The 20244-nt window shown below is 41.8% G+C and overlaps 1 protein-coding gene and 1 pseudogene across 9 annotated transcripts in view; both read right to left on the bottom strand.

Moving 5' to 3' along the window:
- Nucleotides 1-1832: 1832 nt before the first annotated feature.
- On the bottom strand, nucleotides 1833-2996 carry LOC128569241 (60S ribosomal protein L7-like; annotated as a pseudogene). The gene is made up of 2 exons (XR_008375288.1): nucleotides 2932-2996; nucleotides 1833-2540 (listed from the first exon to the last, which is right to left on the bottom strand). The product of XR_008375288.1 is annotated as a 60S ribosomal protein L7-like (transcript).
- An 8499-nt stretch (nucleotides 2997-11495) lies between these two features.
- The window catches only part of PAM (peptidylglycine alpha-amidating monooxygenase), a 282185-nt gene continuing 273436 nt past the window's right edge, over nucleotides 11496-20244 (bottom strand). For 4 of the 8 annotated variants that reach the window (XM_053566342.1, XM_053566347.1, XM_053566343.1 and 1 more), the window contains 3 exons: nucleotides 15732-15935; nucleotides 12979-13032; nucleotides 11496-12330 (listed from right to left, as the gene is read on the bottom strand). In XM_053566342.1, coding sequence (XP_053422317.1) covers nucleotides 12146-12330; nucleotides 12979-13032; nucleotides 15732-15935 — 443 coding nt within the window. In that variant the 3' untranslated portion in view covers nucleotides 11496-12145. The remainder of the gene's footprint in view (nucleotides 12331-12978; nucleotides 13033-15731; nucleotides 15936-20244) is intronic. The other 4 variants (XM_053566345.1, XM_053566349.1, XM_053566346.1 and 1 more) reach the window with 2 other exon arrangements.

Raw genomic sequence — 20244 nt, 5'->3', positions numbered from 1 at the left:
CGGCCGGGGCTGGGTTTGAACCTGCCATCCTTGGTATATGGGGCCGGCGCCCTGCTCACTGAGCCACAGGCACTACCTGAGAACTTTTTTTTTTATTAGAATAAAAATCAGAAATTTTTGGAATGTCTTCTATTCTACCTACAAACTTGAGGGGCTTTTTTAGCCTTTAATTATAAATGTTCTTTGATCTTCTGTCAGTGAATAATAGAACTTAAAAATCTTAGCATCACACATAATTGTTACTAAGACACCTAGATTGTCAAAGTCACTGGGATCCAGGGTTTTGCTGAAGCAGTGTGACACTTCAGTTCACTTGGAGCCCACTGGGGAAGCAGTGTTGGCTCACTAGGTGATGTGCGTGTTACTCCCCCTGTGATGAATCACTGGACAAACACGGGGGTGGGGGGAGAGGGAGGCTGGCAAAGAAGCAGAAAATCACCAAGTTTTCTGTTTCCTGCCCACATGTAATTCAGCCCTTCCCACTCTGGGGTCTCACGGATGGAGGCTCCCCAAGCTGGGGAGGTGTAAGTAGGGAGTAGATTGGTGTGGGGTGGGGGTGTTATCCTAGCAAAAGGACAGCCCTAGGCCAGAACACCGCGCTGGGCACAGAATTCCACATACACAGAAGCTTCCTGTCTGTGGACCTCTCCCTAAGCCAGGAAGACACTGTTGAAGGGCACTTTCAGGAAGGGCATAGAGCTGGCCTCAGCAGGACGTACGGACGCGTTTTCACAAGTGTGAAGCTGGAGAATCGCCTTAATGAGACCCTTGGTAGTAGGAGGAGCGATTCAGTATTTGAACTAGCCCTGACCTAATTTTGGAAGCTGTGAATGTATTTCTGTGTGGCCCAGCTGTGACAGGGAGTTTCCAGGCCTTGTGATGGATGTTGAGTTACCTGGCTTGAAGATAATTGCATAGTTTTGTTTTATGAAGAACCTTACTGAGAACTATAGTTCACATCTATAAAATGTACTCATTTGAAGTGATAAGTCCATGGTTTGTAGTATTCACAGAGTTGTACAAAAATTGTCTTGATATAATTTTAGGACATGATTGTCCCAGACATACCCTATCCATTAGTACAGTGGTTCTCAACCTGTGGGCTGCAACATTAGGAAGGCTGAGAGCCGCTGCACGAGTCGCCCTTCACGATCCCCCACCCCACCCATGAGAAGTTAGCACCTTATTTTCTGTGTCTATAGATTTGCCTATTGGCCATTTCATAGAAATGGAATCAGACAATACCTGGTCTCTATGACTGGCTTCTATCATTTGGCATAACATTTTCAAGGTTCATTAATGTTGAAACGTGTCAGTATTTCATTCCTTCTTATTGCTGAATAATATTACATTGTATAAATATACCACGTTTATTTATCCATTTACTAGCCAATGGACATTTGGTTGTTTCCAAATTTTGGTTTTTATAAATATTGCTGCTGTGAACACTCATGTACAAGTGGCTGTATATTTTCATTTCTCTGGACTATATACTTGTCAAAGTCAAAATAAAAATGTAGAAATGAATTCCTAAATTTAACATTTTATTTGGAAAGAAAGAATTGCAATTTGGAACATACAGGCAGACTGGGTGGTCTTTAATACGTATATGTTTGAAAAACAAAGAGAAGGTTGGAGGTTTTATTAAAAAAAGAAATGTTGGGCCGTGCCTGTGGCTGAAAGGAGTGGGGCACTGGCCCCATGTGCCGGAGGTGATGGGTTCAGACCCAGCCATGCCCAAAACTGCAAAAAAAAAAAAAAGAAAGAAAAAGAAAGAGAAATGTTATATATTGTTCTTTGAGAAAATTCATTGGCATGTTTTTTTTTTTTTCCAATTTGAAAGCAGTCACTATTTATTAACTGACCAGATTACAAAAACAATCAGGGCAGATACTTTAGTTCTTTCTTCTAATAAGCCTGTAGATGTGGTCTTCCCTGTTACTAGCATCTCCCCCTTCTACAAAGTGAGTTGTCTTTTTCTTCATTTCCCCCCCATGGAGATGATAACTTGAAGGGCCACAAGAAGTTGTTTGCTTCTTTGAAGCGTTTTCCAACAGTATAGATCTCATGAATCAGATCCTCCATGCAGATGATGCCGTATTTACCAAGAGATAGAGCAATCAAACTGTTATCAGTTAACGCAATTCGTTTCTTAGTGATTTTGCCATAACCGCGCTTGTAGATTAGCTCATTGACTGACTTGAGATTTGGGTACCCCCATGCAATATACGGTTCTACAATCCTCAGCATGTTGATGGAAGCCTTGTTGAGCTTAACAAAACTTCCACTGAAGATCTGGCCAAGGCGAGGAAGCTGCAACACCTTACGGACCTTTGATGCCTCTGATCCTGATGACAAACACCAGTTTGGGTTCTGCAGGTACATGGAGGTTGCCAGCTTCTCCTGCCATCCCGGCTGTCCGAATCTCAGCTCTGTGCGTCTGCCTGTGCTCCTTATGATAGTGCTCAGCTTCTTCATAGATAGGCTTCCTCGCTTTTCAAAGCACTTTTTGGACATACTTCTTTTTCGTATCTTTACCTCTGCCAAATTCTTTCTCTTTTTCTTAAGGGTTTCTGGTGCAGCAGGAACCTGCTTTTTGTTCTCTTCAACACCGTCCATGGTTCCAGCCGGAAAGGAGCTGGCATTGGGTTTTAAAATATTCCCTCTGTTTCTAATACCCAACCCCAGTAAATTTTCAATCATTTTCAGTGTGTTAAAAGCGAGTGTTGGTGAATTCTATGATACCTGAATTCCAGATATTTTTAAATACATGCATTCTTGGCATGATGTCATAAAAACTGAATGATTAGCAGCATTTTAAATTATTTTTCTCGAAGGCAAAGTTACCATTCACTAAATAGCACTTGTTTTGAATGTACAAATCCATGGAAAGTTTTTACCAAGTTTTGCCACCAGATGTCAGCCCTTCACCGCAATGGTGCTGAGGATCCTGCAGCATCTTCCTGCGGATTCCTTTGTGTGCGGGTCTCCCTCATCCGTGTCTGAGGCTTGCTTTTACACTTTCCTGTTATCACTATCAGTCTGTCTATTAAGCAATTGTCGATTGATTGATCTATTTATTTATAAACCACATATCTTTTTTTTTTTTGGTTTTTGGCCGGGGCTAGGTTTGAACCTGCCACCTTTGGCATATAGGACCGACGACCTACTCCTTGAGACACAGGCGCCGGCCAAACCACTTATCTTTTCTAATCTACCTAAATACTTAGAAAAAGGACATACTAAGGTCTTTTGGGGAAAATTACATAATAAAATGTTTCAGTATTTATGTAATAGAAATATGAAAATGACAGTAAAATATTTTACAAACTTCGGTCTGGAATTCCGGATCATTTTAACGCATTAACTTTGAGACCAATGCCATAATCGGGAGCCTTGTTTCAGAACGTACTTTAACCCGTCAACTGGAATCATTGTGTTTTGGAAGTTCTATCAGATTCTTGTTGTTACTCTGGAATCACATTTGTACTGGAAGAGTATTAATGACATAATGAGAAAAAGATGCAATATTTGACTTTCAAATAGGTCCTACTAACATTTTAAAAGCTAATTTACTATTAGAAAACTATGCAAAGAGAATTCTCCACTACCAACAACCACCCACAACCTTTACTGTCATTGATTTTTCTGTCTGACGTTTTCTTGAACATTAACACACACCAGTGACCCCTCAGTGCAAACTCCATGAGCAGTCCAGCTCTACTTCCGTCACTGAACTTAATACAATGAATTTATACTTTATTTTCCTTTCTAGATTGTGAGCTAGTTGAAGTCAGGAAGCTTCACAGTTCCCTGCAGAATGATGGCCAGCCTGTGGTGGATTGTTTGTTTGCCTACTCAGTAACCATTTTCTTCTCTTTTCCTATCCGGATTGTTTTAAGTGGCTTGTGTTAGTCCTGCAGAGCTGTGGGCCAAGATTCTTGTACAGGCCTACGTGGCCTAAAACAGTCTCACTTTGGTACAGATTAACTCAGAAGTGATTGTATGACTCACGAGTGGAAAATTTTCTTAGAGACTTCAAGGAAAAGTTTCTTTGCTCCTAAAGAGTGATTTACAAAGACTGCTGGATAAATCTTTGCAAATCCATTGTAATTTCTCAAAAAGAAAAGGCTAGCGTTCTTGTGTTTTTGAATCCTTTTGTGGGGGATTGATGCAGACATGAGAGGACAGAGGAGTCTCTCTCTTTCAATTTATATAGAGAGCTGCCAGAGACATTTTTAATATCACATAGAAAGAACATTCTAAGCAGGGGTCCTCCAACTGCGGCCCGCGGGCCACATGCGGCGGGGTGATTGTATTTGCTCCCGTTTTGTTTTTTTACTTCACAATAAGATATGTGCAGTGTGCATAGGAATTTGTTCATAGTTTTTTTTTTTTTTTAAACGGTCTGAGGGACAGTGAACTGGCGCCCTGTTTAAAAAGTTTGAGGACTCCTGTAATGAAGCTAATACTGAGGAAAACAGCTGTGAGAGATGCAGAGAGACAAAGACACACATAGAAACAGACGTCATTTTTGTGCCTCCAAATCTTCTTACCCTAGAATTTTTGACCAAGAGCCAATGAACCAAGATGTTTTATAAGAGAGGAACAGTCTGAAGAAGGGTAAAATGTCTTACAAGTTGTCCCTTTAATACTGTTCACTCTTCAGGAAATTAAAACTTTCATCCCTTCCTAACACCAGCAATCAGAGGGGCCTGGGAGTGTCCTTTGTTCTTTGTAACGTAGGATGTGGTTTGAGGGAATTGTCCAGGCAAGGGTCAAGAGAAATGGAGTCAGTCAGGACCATCAACTGTATTTGAACAGCAAGAGCGTGAAGCTGAAATTCCCCCGCTTTAAAAGTTCTTTATTTCTGCTGATAGTTAAGATGTTGGTACTTTAAGATGGGAGCCTGAAAACCTCCTCATTTGCTGGTAAGTTAATAAACTTCTCTTTTCTTCTCAAATCACTTGTATTCATTCTTTTCATGTAGCCTGGGGGACAAGTGCTGAATTTTCTGTACCAATTTCTCTCTCTCTTTTTATGTAATAATAACCCAATGAGATAAGAGCGTTAGTGGGTGATGTCTGTCTAGCCAGCTGGAAAAATGTTTACAAGCTGGGAGGGCAGTGAGGGCGTGGGCATTTGAGAAAGAATGAGGAGTCAGGGAGAGCTGGGTGTGGGGATGGCGTATCCAGGATGAGATAAGGCTGGAGAAGCAAGTGCACCTCTGGGGACAGGAGTCTCACTGCTGCTCTCCTCTCTCTTCTGGATTGCCTTAGCAAAATTCCTTAAGAGTTCTGTGAATCCTGTAACTGCTGGATTACTCCTGGTAAATATAACAAATTTGAGTACATCAACATTAAACTCGTCCCATTGAAAGACAAAGCTGAGTGACAAGATAGCCCATATACTAACGAGGAGGAAAAAAAATTATAAATCATGTATCTTATACATAACTTTCATCGAATATTTATAAAGAAAAAATTTCCATTTCCTCACAATTCAAACTCTGAGCTCTTTTTACAACTGTAGTCTGCTCTTTTCGTGTAATCTGTCTTATTCTATAGAGAAAATATTCTTTGTTTTATTAGCAGATATCAATATAGTAATATATCTGATAAAATCAAGTATATCAAAACAGTTACATCCAAACTCCTCTTCATGTTGTAAAACTCACCTCATTTTGTCAGCACGGCTTTCCAGCACATCCGCTGCAGCTCCCCTAAACTACCTTGAGCCCCGTAGGATCTGGTCCTGTTGTTAGTCCTTCACTGCGATAAGCATTTTCCTGTAACTCTCCTCTCCTTTCCACAAGGATCACCTTTCTAATGAAGCCCGACTTCTCTTCACGCACAAGTTTGATGGCATTTAGCAGGTGCTCCTTCTGACCCTTAGTCTGTAATCATTTAAAGGCTTATTTTAGCCACCTTACTCGATCCCAGATTTAGGGCAAGAACTGTGCCTTTCTAATCTGTGTCTATCACACATAATGCAACTTAATAATTGTTGGATGAATCCTTTGCCTTTCATTTAACTTTACAGGGATTACCTGGGTACATACTTTGTCACAGATATAAGAATTGTGGTTGCATTTTAAAGAAAGGATCAACTTATTTCAAAAGGAGGCCAACCAATTCTCAGAACAAGGTTCTAGAAATTCAAAACTCTTAAAGATTTCTATGAATTCTGTGATGTCTGGGAAATATAATAATATAAGGTTAAATAAACTCTGAAAATTCAAAGTGCCAGAAACTAGACCTAAAAAGCATTGTGGTTAGTTTAAGTAGACTTAGTTAATTCCTTTCTTTGGGCCTCATTTAAAAAAAAAATTATTAACATACGAGTGGGGTAACCCAGCCAAGGATTTGTGAAATAAAATATTAAGCTCTCCCCTTGAAAATACTAAGCCAAGCTGAGTTACTGGCCATGAGAAGGTTGGTCAGACTTGCCTCCCCATCCCTCCTCCTGCTTGGAGAAGCCCTTTCTAACTCATTAACAGTCCTAAGGGGTGTGGGGGGTGGGGACAATGCTCGATCCACACCTACAGGTCCTCAACTTAGTTAACACATCACTTGAGTCTGGGTATACGGCCAGTGGTTTGTCTCTGATTTACAGACTTCCTTAATCTTAAAGCATTTCAAGTCTTTAAACCAGTGGTTCTCAACCTTCCTAATGCCGCGGCCCTTTAATACAGTTCCTGTGGGTCTCAACCCACAGGTTGAGAACCACTGCTTTAAACAAAGTTTCATTCCTTTAACCAATTACAAATGAGTCTTTAAACCCATCTATATAAGTCCCCTACTTTTTTCAGGCCAAACCACTCTCTGCCTGTACACCTCCCCTGTGTTGGTTTATGACTTTATTTGTAATTCCTGTCTCCCTGAAATGTATAAAACCACACAGTAGCCCCACTGTGGCAGAACCGCCCTGCTTAAGACTTCTTGAGGATAGCTACCTAGGCCATGGTCACACATACTCGGCTGAGAATAAACCTCTTTAAATTGTTTCACAGAGTTTGGCTTCTTTTCCATTGACAGATTGCATTTTGCTTTTTCTTTACTAAGAGAAAAAAAAAAGAAGTAAAATGTACAGTCCACTATAATATAAATCTCAGTAGAGCTGAGAAATTGCCCTTCACTACCTTATATCCAGAACTTTAGAGATTTTGCTTGTGAGACCTTCAGAAGTATTTGCTCAATGAGAAACAGAGGGCAGGGATCACATGTGACTGGTGGTCTGGGCTCTTCAAAAAGTGTTGATGTTTTCGAAGGGGAAAAAATGGCAAGAGAATTACTTCAGATTTAGAAGGAGACAAAGGGTAAAAGTATCCACTGTGTGACCCTTAATTGGATCCTGGGTTAAAATCGGAAGATCCAAAGGGCTTTCTGGGGACATGGAGAGTTTGAATCTGGGCTACTCGTTGGTTGTTAAGGAATCAGTGTTAAATTTCCAGGCTACAGTAACAGTTTTGTGATGCTGTGGGACTGTGGGAGAATGTGCCGAGCTCTTCAGCTATGCATGTGGAAGTATAGTGTCTGCAACTGCTTTCCCCTAGTTCCTCCAGTTATTTTTATGTATTTTTTTCTCTAAGTTTATGGAGGTGTACCAAAAATGGTACATAACACAACTTATTTTGAAATGGTTCAGTAGAAGTAAATTACTGTGTGTGTGTGTGTGTGTGCACCTATGTGTATACATCTATGCGAAAAAAAAAATACACTGAAAATATGGCAACAGGTCAACCCTGGGTGAGTCAAGGAGAAGAGCTCTGGGTATTCAGAGTGATGGTCTTCAGTCATCCTATGGCTTTAAAAATTCTGGAGTGGGGCGGCACCTGTGACTCAAAGGAGTAGGGCGCCGGCCCCATATGCCGGAGGTGGTGGGTTCAAACCCAGCCCTGGCCAAAAACTGCAAAAAAAAAAAAAAAAATTGAGGACCACAGAACATCATAATTTGCTTGCATGTTTGTTTTAGAATAAATAGAATTGACTAATCACCAAATTTTGTCATTTTATCTCTCTCTCTCTCTTTTTTTTTTGTTTCGAGACAGAGTCTCATGTTGTCTCCTTGGGTAGAGTGCCATAGCGTCATCATAGCTCACAGCAACCTCCAACTCTAGGGCTCAAGCGATCCTCTTGCCTCACTTTTTCTATTTTTAGAAGAGGCGGGGTCTTGCCCTTGCTCAGGCTGGTCTTAGGCTCCTGAGGCCAAGCAGTCCACCCACCCTGGCCTCCCAGAGTGCTGGGATCACAGGTGTGAGCTGAACCAACGGGCTATCTCTTTTATTTTTTTGACTGGAAGCCACTATTTCCATCAACCCTGCTTAGGTAGAAATCATAGTACTAAGATAACTTTTAGGCCTCAAATCTCTGCTGTTTTGTGTATTTTTTTATTATTATTTTGACAAGACAAAGTTTAACATTTCTTCTTGCATTTAATCTTGTTTTGGGAATTTGAGGCTATCTTCATATATATGTCGGTATAGACTTAATCATTCAATGTTCTTTTTTAATGTAATTTAAACATCACATAAATAGCTATTTCAGGAAACTCCTTTATTTATGAAAGATTGTGGTTCAGTGGCTAAGGTTTAATATAACAGTAAAACATATCTGCTGTTTTTTTTTCTTCCCTAGAATCAACTCTTACTCAACTAGCAGCTGTACCCCAAGTTTTCTTATAGAAACTAATCTTTTCTAAATCATCAGTGTGGTGACACGGAGGCCTGGCTAATCCAACATCTCACTTGGAAAGCTAAACTGGCCCCAGGTTCTGAGATTGGCACAGTAATTTGGGTATGGTTTGTTTGTAGCCACCAAATCTCATGTTGAAATGTGATCCCCAGAGTTGTAGGTGCAACCCAGCAGGAGGGCATCTGGGCCATGCGGGTGCCATGGAACGCTGGACCCGAACCACCAGGGCTGCTTCTTTAAAAATACTGATCGTTCACTCAGGATAGTGAGCCAGAAACTCTGGGGATGGAACCAAGTCAGTACCTAAAATAAATACTGGAAATGATTATTATCCACACAAAAATTTGAGAAGTATTGCCATAGATGACATCAACTTGGATCTGTATTAATTTTCAGCTACTTGTGCAGGTGACAAGCTGAGGAATAAGCCCTAATACAAAAATTACGGCTTTCACTGTCATGCAGCTTCTTAAATACTCAATATGGATAACCTCAGGGTGAGAATTTAAAGCTGCATGGGAACTTTGAAAAAAGAATATGCTGATTTAATAAACTAAGAAAGAAAGCTTAGGACAAAGATTTTATTCACATGATAATTCAGGGCCAACTTACCCGTGACAAAGCTATTCTTTTAACTTCTCCAAATTATATTCTCAGGGTATGTTATTCAGAAAAAAAAGAGAGAAAGCACAGCTATTTCCCTTTGCTTTTTTAATAAGTCAATTATGCTCATTTTCGTTATCCAATTTAACACATTGAACAATTAAGGCATTCAGATCTTGGTATTAATAGTCATATCAAAACACCTCAGATCCCATCTTCCCTCTCCAAACATCTGTAAGGCATAATTCATAATTATGTAAAAATATAGCTATCCACTCATAGTAATTGGCAAGGGAGAACAGCCATTCTCAGAGACATGGGTCTTTAATCGTGGCTGATGTTTTCATCACCTGGTCTACATTTGTACTCCACTATAAGTCAACTAAATCAGGATCTCCTGATTGCCCAACATTTTTTTGTTTGTTTTTTAGTTCCGTAGGTAATTCTACTTTGGGGCATTTCCCAAACAACAACGCAGTATCTAACTGACTCAAGAAATGAAGTTCAGCACGAACAATAATCAGTGGAAAGGTTGCCTGAAGTCACCGCTGTTCCTTCCTTTCATGTCTACCATCTTTAATTAAGCCAGGTTTGTAGAAAAGGCTGGGATGCTGAGGCAGAATTGTAATGCCCTAGCAGACTTTCTTTTTCCACATTCCCTTCTTTTATTTCCATGTGCTTATACTAAGAGATATATGTAAGAACGGAACTGCAAAATGTACGTGCCTACTTTACAAGATATTCTTGAAAACTTTAATTAAACAACACGGTGCTATCATTCAGAAGGTACCTGGGAGCAAATTTTTCTGGTCTTATTATTAGAAATACTAAATGTTTAATGGATTCATGAATTATGTAACTAATCGGGTTTTTCTGAATGAGTCACTGGAAAGTTTGGAGCCAAATTTGTTCCCCACAAGCAGGTGTCACAGGGATCGTTCCTGTGTCAGTGTTTCCATGTTTGTATTTTGTTTTCTCTTTCGCTCTCTTGTCTCCTCATAATTTATCACTTTGGTCTATGCTTTTTGCCTCAATTAAACCACTGTAACACTGTTCAGGAAGAAGATCAGGTACACACAACATTAAAATAATGTAGCTAATAGAGCCGATGATCAAACACTGCAAAACAAGGACGGCTTTGGTACAAGTCAACCAACTTCCTCAGCGTAAGAAAACTTGAATAGCATCGAAGCTATGGGCACTGGAATAACTTTGATGTGTCCTGGGCACTGGAATAACTTTGATGTTGAAATGAAAATACAAAGATAGAGTGAACACACACCTGTTACTGCTCTGCATGTTCACCACCGATGTGCTGAAAGGAGTGTGAAGCAATGGTCAGAGGGAGGAAAAACGTATCCTCCATTTGAGAAGACAAAGCACAAGGATTAAAAAAAGGGTGAAGTTTCTAGAAGTTTCTAGGTGTGGAGGATGCCCAAACTTCAACATGAAGATTAGGTAAATACCCAAGAAGTGACCACATCTTTTGATTACATTCTCTTTGATATCAGTTATCAGGTAAAAAAAATTCTTTGTTAGATCTTAACAAATCACATATCATTCTAACTCTTCTTTACAAAGTAGCCTGTGTTGTTTTCATGATTAGTTATTACATCTCTATTATTCCAACAATGGAGATGCCTGATATGCAAGTAGGCATTTGAAAAAATAATTCTAAAGCCCTGTCATTTAAAAATGAAATGTTATCAAGGTCTTTCTAAATTGCATTGATAGATTAAAAAAAATGTTTTTAAAGTAGTTTGCAGTCACTGTATGAGATGAATATTTCTGTGGATAATGGGAATTTGGGTGCAATGATTCTTTAAAAGGAAAATCAGCAGTAGTAATCTGCATGAATGGATTCATTTGCAAATGCAATTTGAAATCTGAAACACAGCTTTCCTCTTAGCTATGATCACCTTTTATTAAAGTTTTTACCCTCTGATTGATATACAGGCAAAATCCCTCTGAATTGTAAAAGAGAGCCTGATTTTACAGATGCATGTAAACTCAGGCTGGTTTTTAATTTATATTGGCTACATAACAAAATATCCTCTAAATTTTGTACAGTATAACATATTTCTTTCGGTTGAAGACATTAAGTGAAGTTTCACTAATACTTGTGTTTGTGTAATTTTTACAAAAGTTGTATACAAAACTTGCAAGTATGCAAAAATCGCAATATACACTCTGACAGCGAATGCTCTGAAAACACTTTATTACACAAATTACATTCAGGTTCTGAAAATAGTGATCTAACAGTGTAACCATCTAAAAATAAGACATCCAGAAACACACCAACTGAAGAACATTTTAAAAAGAATTTAAATAGAGACTTTTTTTCTTTCCCTCATTGCAATATAATGTTAGTGATTTTAAAAAAATAGAAGGAGATTTAGCAGCTTTGCCGACACATAGCACAAAGTTTCTCTTTACTGCCACAGGCTGAGAAATGCTGAACAGGAAAGGCTCCAGGAAAAGACGCTGGTAATGAAAGAGCTGCAGGAAACACTGTGTGTGAGCAGAGAACGGGGTTATTTACATCCACTGCAAAGCCACAAGTGTAAATGAGCAAAAACCCTCTATGATAAGACGAGTGCTCTGACGGGACACGGGGACTGTGTCTCTGTCCTATGTTCCTACAGATAATGGCACTCTCTTGAGCTTTCAGGAAACTCCTCAGCCAGAAACAGAAGCCAACTTAACCAAAGCAAGGTAAAGAAAACGTGTACAGTCCCACAGTGACCAGTACAGTGTACAATTAAATACAGAGAACTTTAAACGTGCTAAAGGGAAAGGAATCTGGCCTTCTTGGTACGTTTCCCTCAATGGAAACAGAGGCCTGGTTTTCAGGAGGAGGAGGAGGGCAGAGGCGCGGGCAGAGGCGCTGAATATTCCTCTTCGGATTCACTGCCCTCGTCCTCATCCTTCTCCTGGTCACTCCCCTCGGTGCTCAGGCGGTCAAAGCCCTTCCGACTGTAGCCCTTCCGGCTGGCGAAGAAATTCCCAAGGTTTAAGCCTCCACTTCCCTTTCCTGAAGAAAGCAAACAGCAACAAAGAATTGAGGTAAAGTTTGCACGAGTGATGCTTAATCTCCTTATAAGTTCTTAAGCGGCAAATTAAGTCAGAATTTGGGGATGGGAAAAGGTAAAATGAAAAACAAACAAACAAAAATAAACAGTGACAGAGAGACATATCCTGCAGAACCAGACAGATAATAACCCACAGATGCTCCCCAGCAATTGTCCGTGGAAATATTTGAACTATCTCAGATTCCCATTTCCTCCCCTGCTGTCCCCCAGCTTTCTCTGCAGCACTGGCTTCCCTCCGGCAGCACTCTTCATTTCGATGATCTTTTTGAAAAGGTCATCTTCACGATGACAAGCATTGGCACGCTGGCAGAGTGACAGGAACTTTACTGAAGACAAATAAAGTTAGATAGAAGGCAGGAAAGAGACTCAGGTGACACAGGACGGCAACAGCACAAAAAAACGCAAACCAGAGATTTGCTGCCAGGGATCCCCTTTGGTTTAGGTTGTGGTTTGCATCCAGTGTCTATACTGGGGATGCTGTGTGTTTCATTTTCAGAGACAAATGTGAAATATCTCCTTGCTCTTTTAAAGGACGTGAGCTTGTTGACTTTGAACCAAATGTGAAGTGATCTGAAAGGTGATAGGCATACCTCTAAATCTTCCCAGCACTCTTCCTGAACTGGCCTCAAGTTTGTGTTCACAATCTGTTGAAAAAGAAAATAAAAAGATGGCATATTTCAAAATGAGTCCCAATCACCCTCCTATATAGACTCAAACTCCAAGCAAAATCTGGAATTCATTAATGATTAACAAGTCCTGGCTCTTGTCTGTATGCAATACTAAGAAAAAGAAAAAGGTAATATAATATAGAGATGTACATAAGTGCCTGAGCTGGCTTGGCTCCTGCAGTCTGTCCTATCTTGATAAATTACTTCTCCAAGCTTCAGTTTTCTCCTCTGAGAAAAGAGCAATCAAGGATAATCCCTGCCCATCTGCAAGGGGGAAATGGGCGCTGACTGTACACGGTTAGCGCAGTGCCTGGTCCCTGTGCAGGGACGCACAGTAACTGGTAGTTATGTCCTAGGGTAGACTTGTTACCATTATTTATAAAAGTTTGGAAGCTTTGGCTATTGTAATTAGGAAGACTTGTTTTAGGCTTTACCCTTTCTACTAAGAACAGTATGCGTTCTGCTCGAGAAAGCTTTGCATCCATGTATCTAATTTCAGCTGAAGCCCTGAGGACTGTCCAAGCACCCCCGTGACTCTAAGGCTCCCACGAGGCTGCCCATCTCCAAGAGGGAGGGGCGATCCCCTTCCCTTACGTGGAGGCAGAACCCCCAGTGGATTTCACCACTGCCCTGGCCTGTGTCCCCCCCTCTCTCAAGGGCTATGGTTAGATGGCAGGAGACCCTCCAACCCAGCCTTGGGGCTCTCCTATTACGTCTCTACCCAGGAGGGAAAGCAGCATCATGGAAAAAGCTCACAGGCAGGATGGTGCTAGGCATGAAAGGAAGAAGCTGGTACGACTATTAGAAAGCCAACAAAATAGACGGTAAACTCCACAAGGATGCAGGACATCTCTCAGGTGTGTTGAAAAGGTGGGTCCTCGATGAGGGTTTCTAAAAATCTCAGAATAGACTGGATAAAATGTATCGAGAATAAATGTTGGAAAAGGCGAGAGGCTGATTCACTTTCAGAATTAAATACATTGGACTGAACCACCCAAAGCTGCCATTTTGCTAAATACAACACGGTTGAGTGATGGCAATTTCCTATAGTCCAACCCAGTCCCAGCACATTCCTGTAAAGTCAGCATTATGTGACAGTGTCCCGTCACATGTGCACAAGGAGGGATCAGAACTTCTCAACTCTCTGTCCACCTCCCCCGCCACACAGGTTGCTGACCACCATCCCTGCCGCCTGCCCACAGGCCTCCCTGTCCCTGAGCTCATCACATTTACTACCCTCAACCTCCACGTGTGATTGCTCTTCTGTATGGCATCACTCGGTGAGATCTCAGATTTATTTATTCATTCATTCTTTCAATAACTATTTACTGAACTATTCACTGAACCCTTAGTGTTGGGGACTGTTATTTGTTCCCAAATAACAAGGACACATCGATACATCAGTAAACAAGACGCACATGATTCTTACTCTTTTGAAGCTTCCCTCTAATTCTTCGAAGACAATAACTAATGTTCATTTCTCTTTGCCCTGCGTATGACAGTTTCAGATTCATAACTGGGGCTCAATGTAAGTTCTTTCTGAGAAGAATTAACTAAATTTTTGCAGAGATTTATTGACTGCAGATGAAAAGCAAAAGCAAGTCCAGGAAAAACTTATTAAACTGAATTCTTTCTTTCCGTTTCCACGCCTTTTTCTGGGTCAGGGCTTTGTCATGGGCACTGCATCCCTGCCATGGCTGCCTTGATGCTGTTTCTTGATCAAACACCGCCTCTCTCCCCAGCCCATGTATTTCTTTCCAGACACAGCTGTAGATTTTTGCCTTAGGACCTGGGGACCCAGCCAAGGGACTGCTACTGAGAGGTGGGAATAATGAGTTGGGATATGTGTTTATTTGGATGGCCTGAGAGGAACTCTCGCTCTTGGATCAGTAGTTTATAAAGTACTGACTCCAGTACGGGATGCCACCTTGTTCAGCTATAGAAGGCTGATGGCCTAAATTATGTCTACCTAGACACTAGAAAGTGGTTTGGTATAGACACAGTTGGTTTCCTGAGCAAGCTGAGGTTTAAGCCATGCATCTTTGTCTTCTGTCACTTTATTACCAATTGTTATTCATTATAATCATTGCTGGTTTTTACCGAGTGCTTACCAGGTGCCAGGCACTGTGATAAATGCTTTATGTGCATTATTTTATTTAATATTTGTGCAACCTCGCAAGGTAAGTATTACTATCTGCAGATATAACTTTGTAGTATAGCTCCACTTTATTGATGATGACAACTATAGAGAGATTAAGTAACTTGCCCACAGTTATGGAGCTAGGAGCTCCAGCCAGTCTGATGGGGAGAAAAATACAGCCCCAAATAACTAATGAGGTGCTCTGAGGACTGAGCTTACTGCTAACGGCAGGAGGGTCCTTCTCCTCCCTGACCCCGGAGCTAACTGACGCTGACTCTATCACCTGCCCAGTTGCTTACGGAGATAATAATCACATTTACGGTAACCGCTAAAGGACAAAATTAAAGGTTATATTTTAATCTAACTACCCAAATCTCAGAGGCTCTAGATATACTTCCTGTCATTATACCACAGACAGCATTTGGAACATAAACATAAAACAAAGCAAAAACATCACAACCAAACTCCTGAGGATAATTAGGCCAAACACTCTTTCCAAGGCAGTCTCCAAGTTCAAGGGGCTCGTTCTACTTGCCTCCAAATGCCCTTGATTTTTTCCACCGAATAAATATGGCAATGGCCAGCAGGACAGCCACGGGGATAACCAGAAGGGTTGTAATGAGCACAACGGGCACCCCCAGGCCCGGCTCTTGGATCAGTTTCGCTTTCTCTCGCATCTTCTGCAATTCTGAGGAGGTGGGTGTATTCTCCATTTTGGTTTCAACAACTGCCTCGGCTTCTTCAGGGAAAGAAGAGTTCATAATATTCAACTGACCCGAAAATTCCAAAACCCTCCCAGCCCCCCACGCCCCGTCAAATCGACACTGTTCACAAAGGACTTCTCAAGTCCAGGCATCTGGGGTTCGTGTTTTCATCTCTGAATCTACCACCCCGGCAGCAGGAAATGTGATTAGTTTGTTTCCACTGAATGGTTATTTTACCTTCAAATTGGTTCTGGTTGGTTCTACCTTTACTCCCCTCTTTAGCCATAATTCCATAAACTTCCATATATCTTTCTTTTGTATTTTTCTGAAGTTAAAATTAACAGGCAGTGTTGTGTAGCAAGGGTACTGGTGTACATACTGGAGTCAAACACACCTGGGCCCAAATCCCAACCCTCCCCTGAGCTAGCTACATAACTTTGGGCAAGTTACTTCCATTGTTCGAGACTTCATGACCTCCCCTTAAAACTGTGATAATAATACCTCCTTTATAAAACTATTGGACATAGATGTCTGTCATAAGGAAGGCACTTGATAAGTATTTGTTTCCTTGTATCTTTAGTTTATAAATCTTTTTCATGTTCAATGAATTTTTTTCCACATGCACAGTTGCATGTGTTAATTCTATAATTACATAAGGGAAAAATGAACTGTGTCCTTTTTGTGGTTTTTAAAATATAGTTCTCAGCAAAATGTTAAGTGCACAGAGAGGCACTAAGTATTCCTTGAATCGGTGATGGGAATATTTTGCACAACTATTCTGTGACACTGGCAGGTACTGGGCAGGTATCAGGCCTAAAGTCTCATTCAGGAATCTAATGCAATAAAATTCGGTCACCTGCTGCAGGGATCTTAGTAACTAATAACTTGACAATGAGGTTGAGCCTTAAGACGTTCCTGTCTCTGAGCAGCACATATGCATATGTCTGTTTGTACAGAAACCCTCGTGTGTGAGGCTGATAGGAATTTGCCCAGGCACATTTGCCAAAAAGAATGGCAAGGTTTCTTGTCAATTCCTTGGTGGGCCCTTCTGCCCTATTTGTAATACTAAGTACATTCTGAGTTCTGAGGGAGACTTTGACAAAATGGTAGGGACAGGCAGCTTGACACAGGCAGGAGAATCTCTGGTTCATGTGAAATGATCAGTTTAGTAACTTGCAGGACACTCCTCTAAGGAAGTATTTCCCAAATTACTGAAGGCTCTGTAAACATAATCTATAACACAAACGGCAGATTTTAGCTCTTTGCTGGGATGTTCCGAGCCAGTCAGCTTCTTGGACTCAGGGACACTGACTGAGTGACATTGCAGCAGGTGTGTTTCTCCCTCAGTCATCCCACCTGGCCGGCGGGGAGCCTGTGATCACCACCACCCTGCAGAGGCCCCCAGCCCGCCTTTCCTTCCCTGTCCGTGGTGAAGGCGAGACCCTCCTTCCCTGTCCGTGGTGAAGGCGAGACCCTCCTTCCCTGTCCCTGGTGAAGGCGAGACCCTCCTTCCCTGTCCCTGGTGAAGGCGAGACCCTCCTTCCCTGTCCGTGGTGAAGGCGAGACCCTCCTTCCCTGTCCCTGGTGAAGGCGAGACCCTCCTTCCCTGTCCGTGGTGAAGGCGAGACCCTCCTTCCCTGTCTGTGGTGAAGGCGAGACCCTCCTTCCCTGTCCGTGGTGAAGGCGAGACCCTCCTTCCCTGTCCGTGGTGAAGGCGAGACCCTCCTTCCCTGTCCCTGGTGAAGGCGAGACCCTCCTTCCCTGTCCGTGGTGAAGGCGAGACCCTCCTTCCCTGTCCCTGGTGAAGGCGAGACCCTCCTTCCCTGTCCGTGGTGAAGGCGAGACCCTCCTTCCCTGTCCCTGGTGAAGGCGAGACCCTCCTTCCCTGTCCCTGGTGAAGGCGAGACCCTCCTTCCCTGTCCCTGGTGAAGGGGAGACCCTCCTTCCCTGTCCGTGGTGAAGGCGAGACCCTCCTTCCCTGTCCGTGGTGAAGGCGAGACCCTCCTTCCCTGTCCCTGGTGAAGGCGAGACCCTCCTTCCCTGTCCGTGGTGAAGGCGAGACCCTCCTTCCCTGTCCGTGGTGAAGGTGAGACCCTCTTTTTTCTTCTTTTGTCCCCTCAAGTGGCTCTTGAAACGTGAAAGCGAGGAAAGGAAAGGGACTGATCCACAAACTTAGATGGTTCAAATTTAACCTAAGTCCCTGTTTCAAAAGGAATATAACAGTGATTCCTTTGTTACTGCAGAAAATAGATACGACCTTGCTCTATATTGAAACTCATTCTATTTTTAAACAAGAAAATAGTGATGGATAGATTATAGGGTTAAACATAATACTAGCAAGCAACCAGTTGGAGGACAAGGGGCGCCAGGGTGTACTTTTTTTTTTTTAAATGTAATGTCCTTCCCTACAGTATGTTTCACGAGGCCCAAGAAGCAAACTGCACTTGGGAGTTTTGTTTCTGTTTTTTAAAATTTTCTTAAGACTGATTTGCTATCATCATCTTTTATTGGGGTTAGGGAGCATGAATGTGTGGGCTTTGCTTTGGGTGGGATATTGCTACTTGTGGTTTATCTCTAGTAACTTTATTTGAAACTTTAGGCCCCTTGCCTGAGTTTTTTATTCCTGCATCTTCTGCAGAACACTGGTTCTAAAACCTTGTTATTACTGACCAGTGACACAAGCCTTCAGTGTAGGGATAAGTGTCCTCAAAGGTGACATAAATTAGAAGATTTAAGACATGTTAAAACTAACTTGGTCTTCACTCCTCTCTTTTGTGAAGCGTGGTTTGAATTAAGCTTGAAGATTTTGATAAAAAGAGAAGATGCTCCTTTTGGAATAAAAATATAATCTTTAACAAAAGGTTTAATGAGAGCCATACGGGCTTGAAGAGGAATAGACACCTTCATTTTAAGCTTGGGTAGCTACTAAAACAGGACTATCATGGCAAGACACAGCAATAAAATTCATTATTTGAATGGCTGGTTGGCTACAAGGAGAGGAGGCTTTCAACCCAGTGGACATAGGGGTGTGCACTGCGTGGAGAGGAAGCGGCCTCCAGGACGGCATTATTCACCAGGACCAGCTAAGGGGAGGTCCACGTGGCTGGGCTGTTCTCAACAGGCCACAGTATCATCTAGAACTTTTTGGTGGGATCTATTTAAACAGGATTTGAAAGCATTTTGAAACTCTAGAGGTTTCAGAGTAAACTGCAACCACTCCCAATCTGCAGTTTTGAAAGAATTGATGGTGAAAGAGTTGGTGCTTGGCAAGCCCTCCTCAGCAGAACCGTGACGTGTTCAGAGCGGTGAGGTTCTCAGAACACGGGTGTTGGCCCCCCACAGACCTGGGGGTGAAACCCAGCTCTGACATTCACTCCCTGAGGAGGGAGTCCCATTCTCAGTTTTCTCAGGGATAAAATGGGGATGGTGACAACTGTCCCGAGGTTGGTGTAAAGATCAAATCGGATCATTTTTGTGTAGTCCGTTGTTTGTGCTCCACAGTGATAGCTTTAACAATAATATTTTTGCCAATATATTTCTTCCAGGACAAACAGAATTTATCAATAATTCTATATATATATATATATATATATATCAATCAATGATAGAAGGTTAGGGCCAAGGAACCTTCTTCAGAATATGAGTGTGCTATGAATATCACTTGGATAGGAGGGTTTCTATAAATGCCAAACAACTGCTATTTATTTTATAATATTATCTTACCCCTTGAGCCGGCTATCTTTTCTTATCTGTCTACATAAAATCCCTAAACTCCCTCTTGGTTCTTGTTTCTTTCCATCTGTTTTCGACCTGCTTTCATGAGAAAGGAAGAGAAGTAAGTCTGAGCATCTAGATGAATCATCTGCAAGCGACTGATGCTGCAATTACTTTTTTACTGAAACATTAGGAGCACCTCATGGGAGATGTGTGGTGGGAGTTCTTAACCAGAAATGATGTGGAAACACTACGGGGGCAGAAAATGAACAAATATCAACGGGACAAAGGGAGGAAATAACTGGACAGGGATTCCAAGTGAACCCTAATGGTTGCCTACTCGTAGCTAAATCCCGTTTTCCTCTCCCCAGTGTTATATACCATCAATCTTCTTATTAGTATCTCTCTGTGTGTGTTAAATTAATCACTCACAGGAGTGTAATTAACTGGTTGACATATGGAGCTGGCCGACAAAAAGGGCAGGGCCTGTTGCACAGGTTATGCACCTGTGGTGCACGTCTGGTCTGTGACAATTAGGGCAACTGAAGGAGGAGGCCACCATAGGGAGGTGGTCAGCTATGCAGGTTCGGCCGTCTCGCTCTCTCTTTTTCCATCCCCGGGTAGATCTCT

This window comes from Nycticebus coucang, chromosome 17, assembly GCF_027406575.1.
Source record: "Nycticebus coucang isolate mNycCou1 chromosome 17, mNycCou1.pri, whole genome shotgun sequence".
In the NCBI taxonomy this organism is placed as follows: Eukaryota; Metazoa; Chordata; class Mammalia; order Primates; family Lorisidae; genus Nycticebus; species Nycticebus coucang.
The sequence above is the reverse complement of the archived record's forward strand: the minus strand, read 5'-3'. Positions and strand labels throughout refer to the sequence as shown.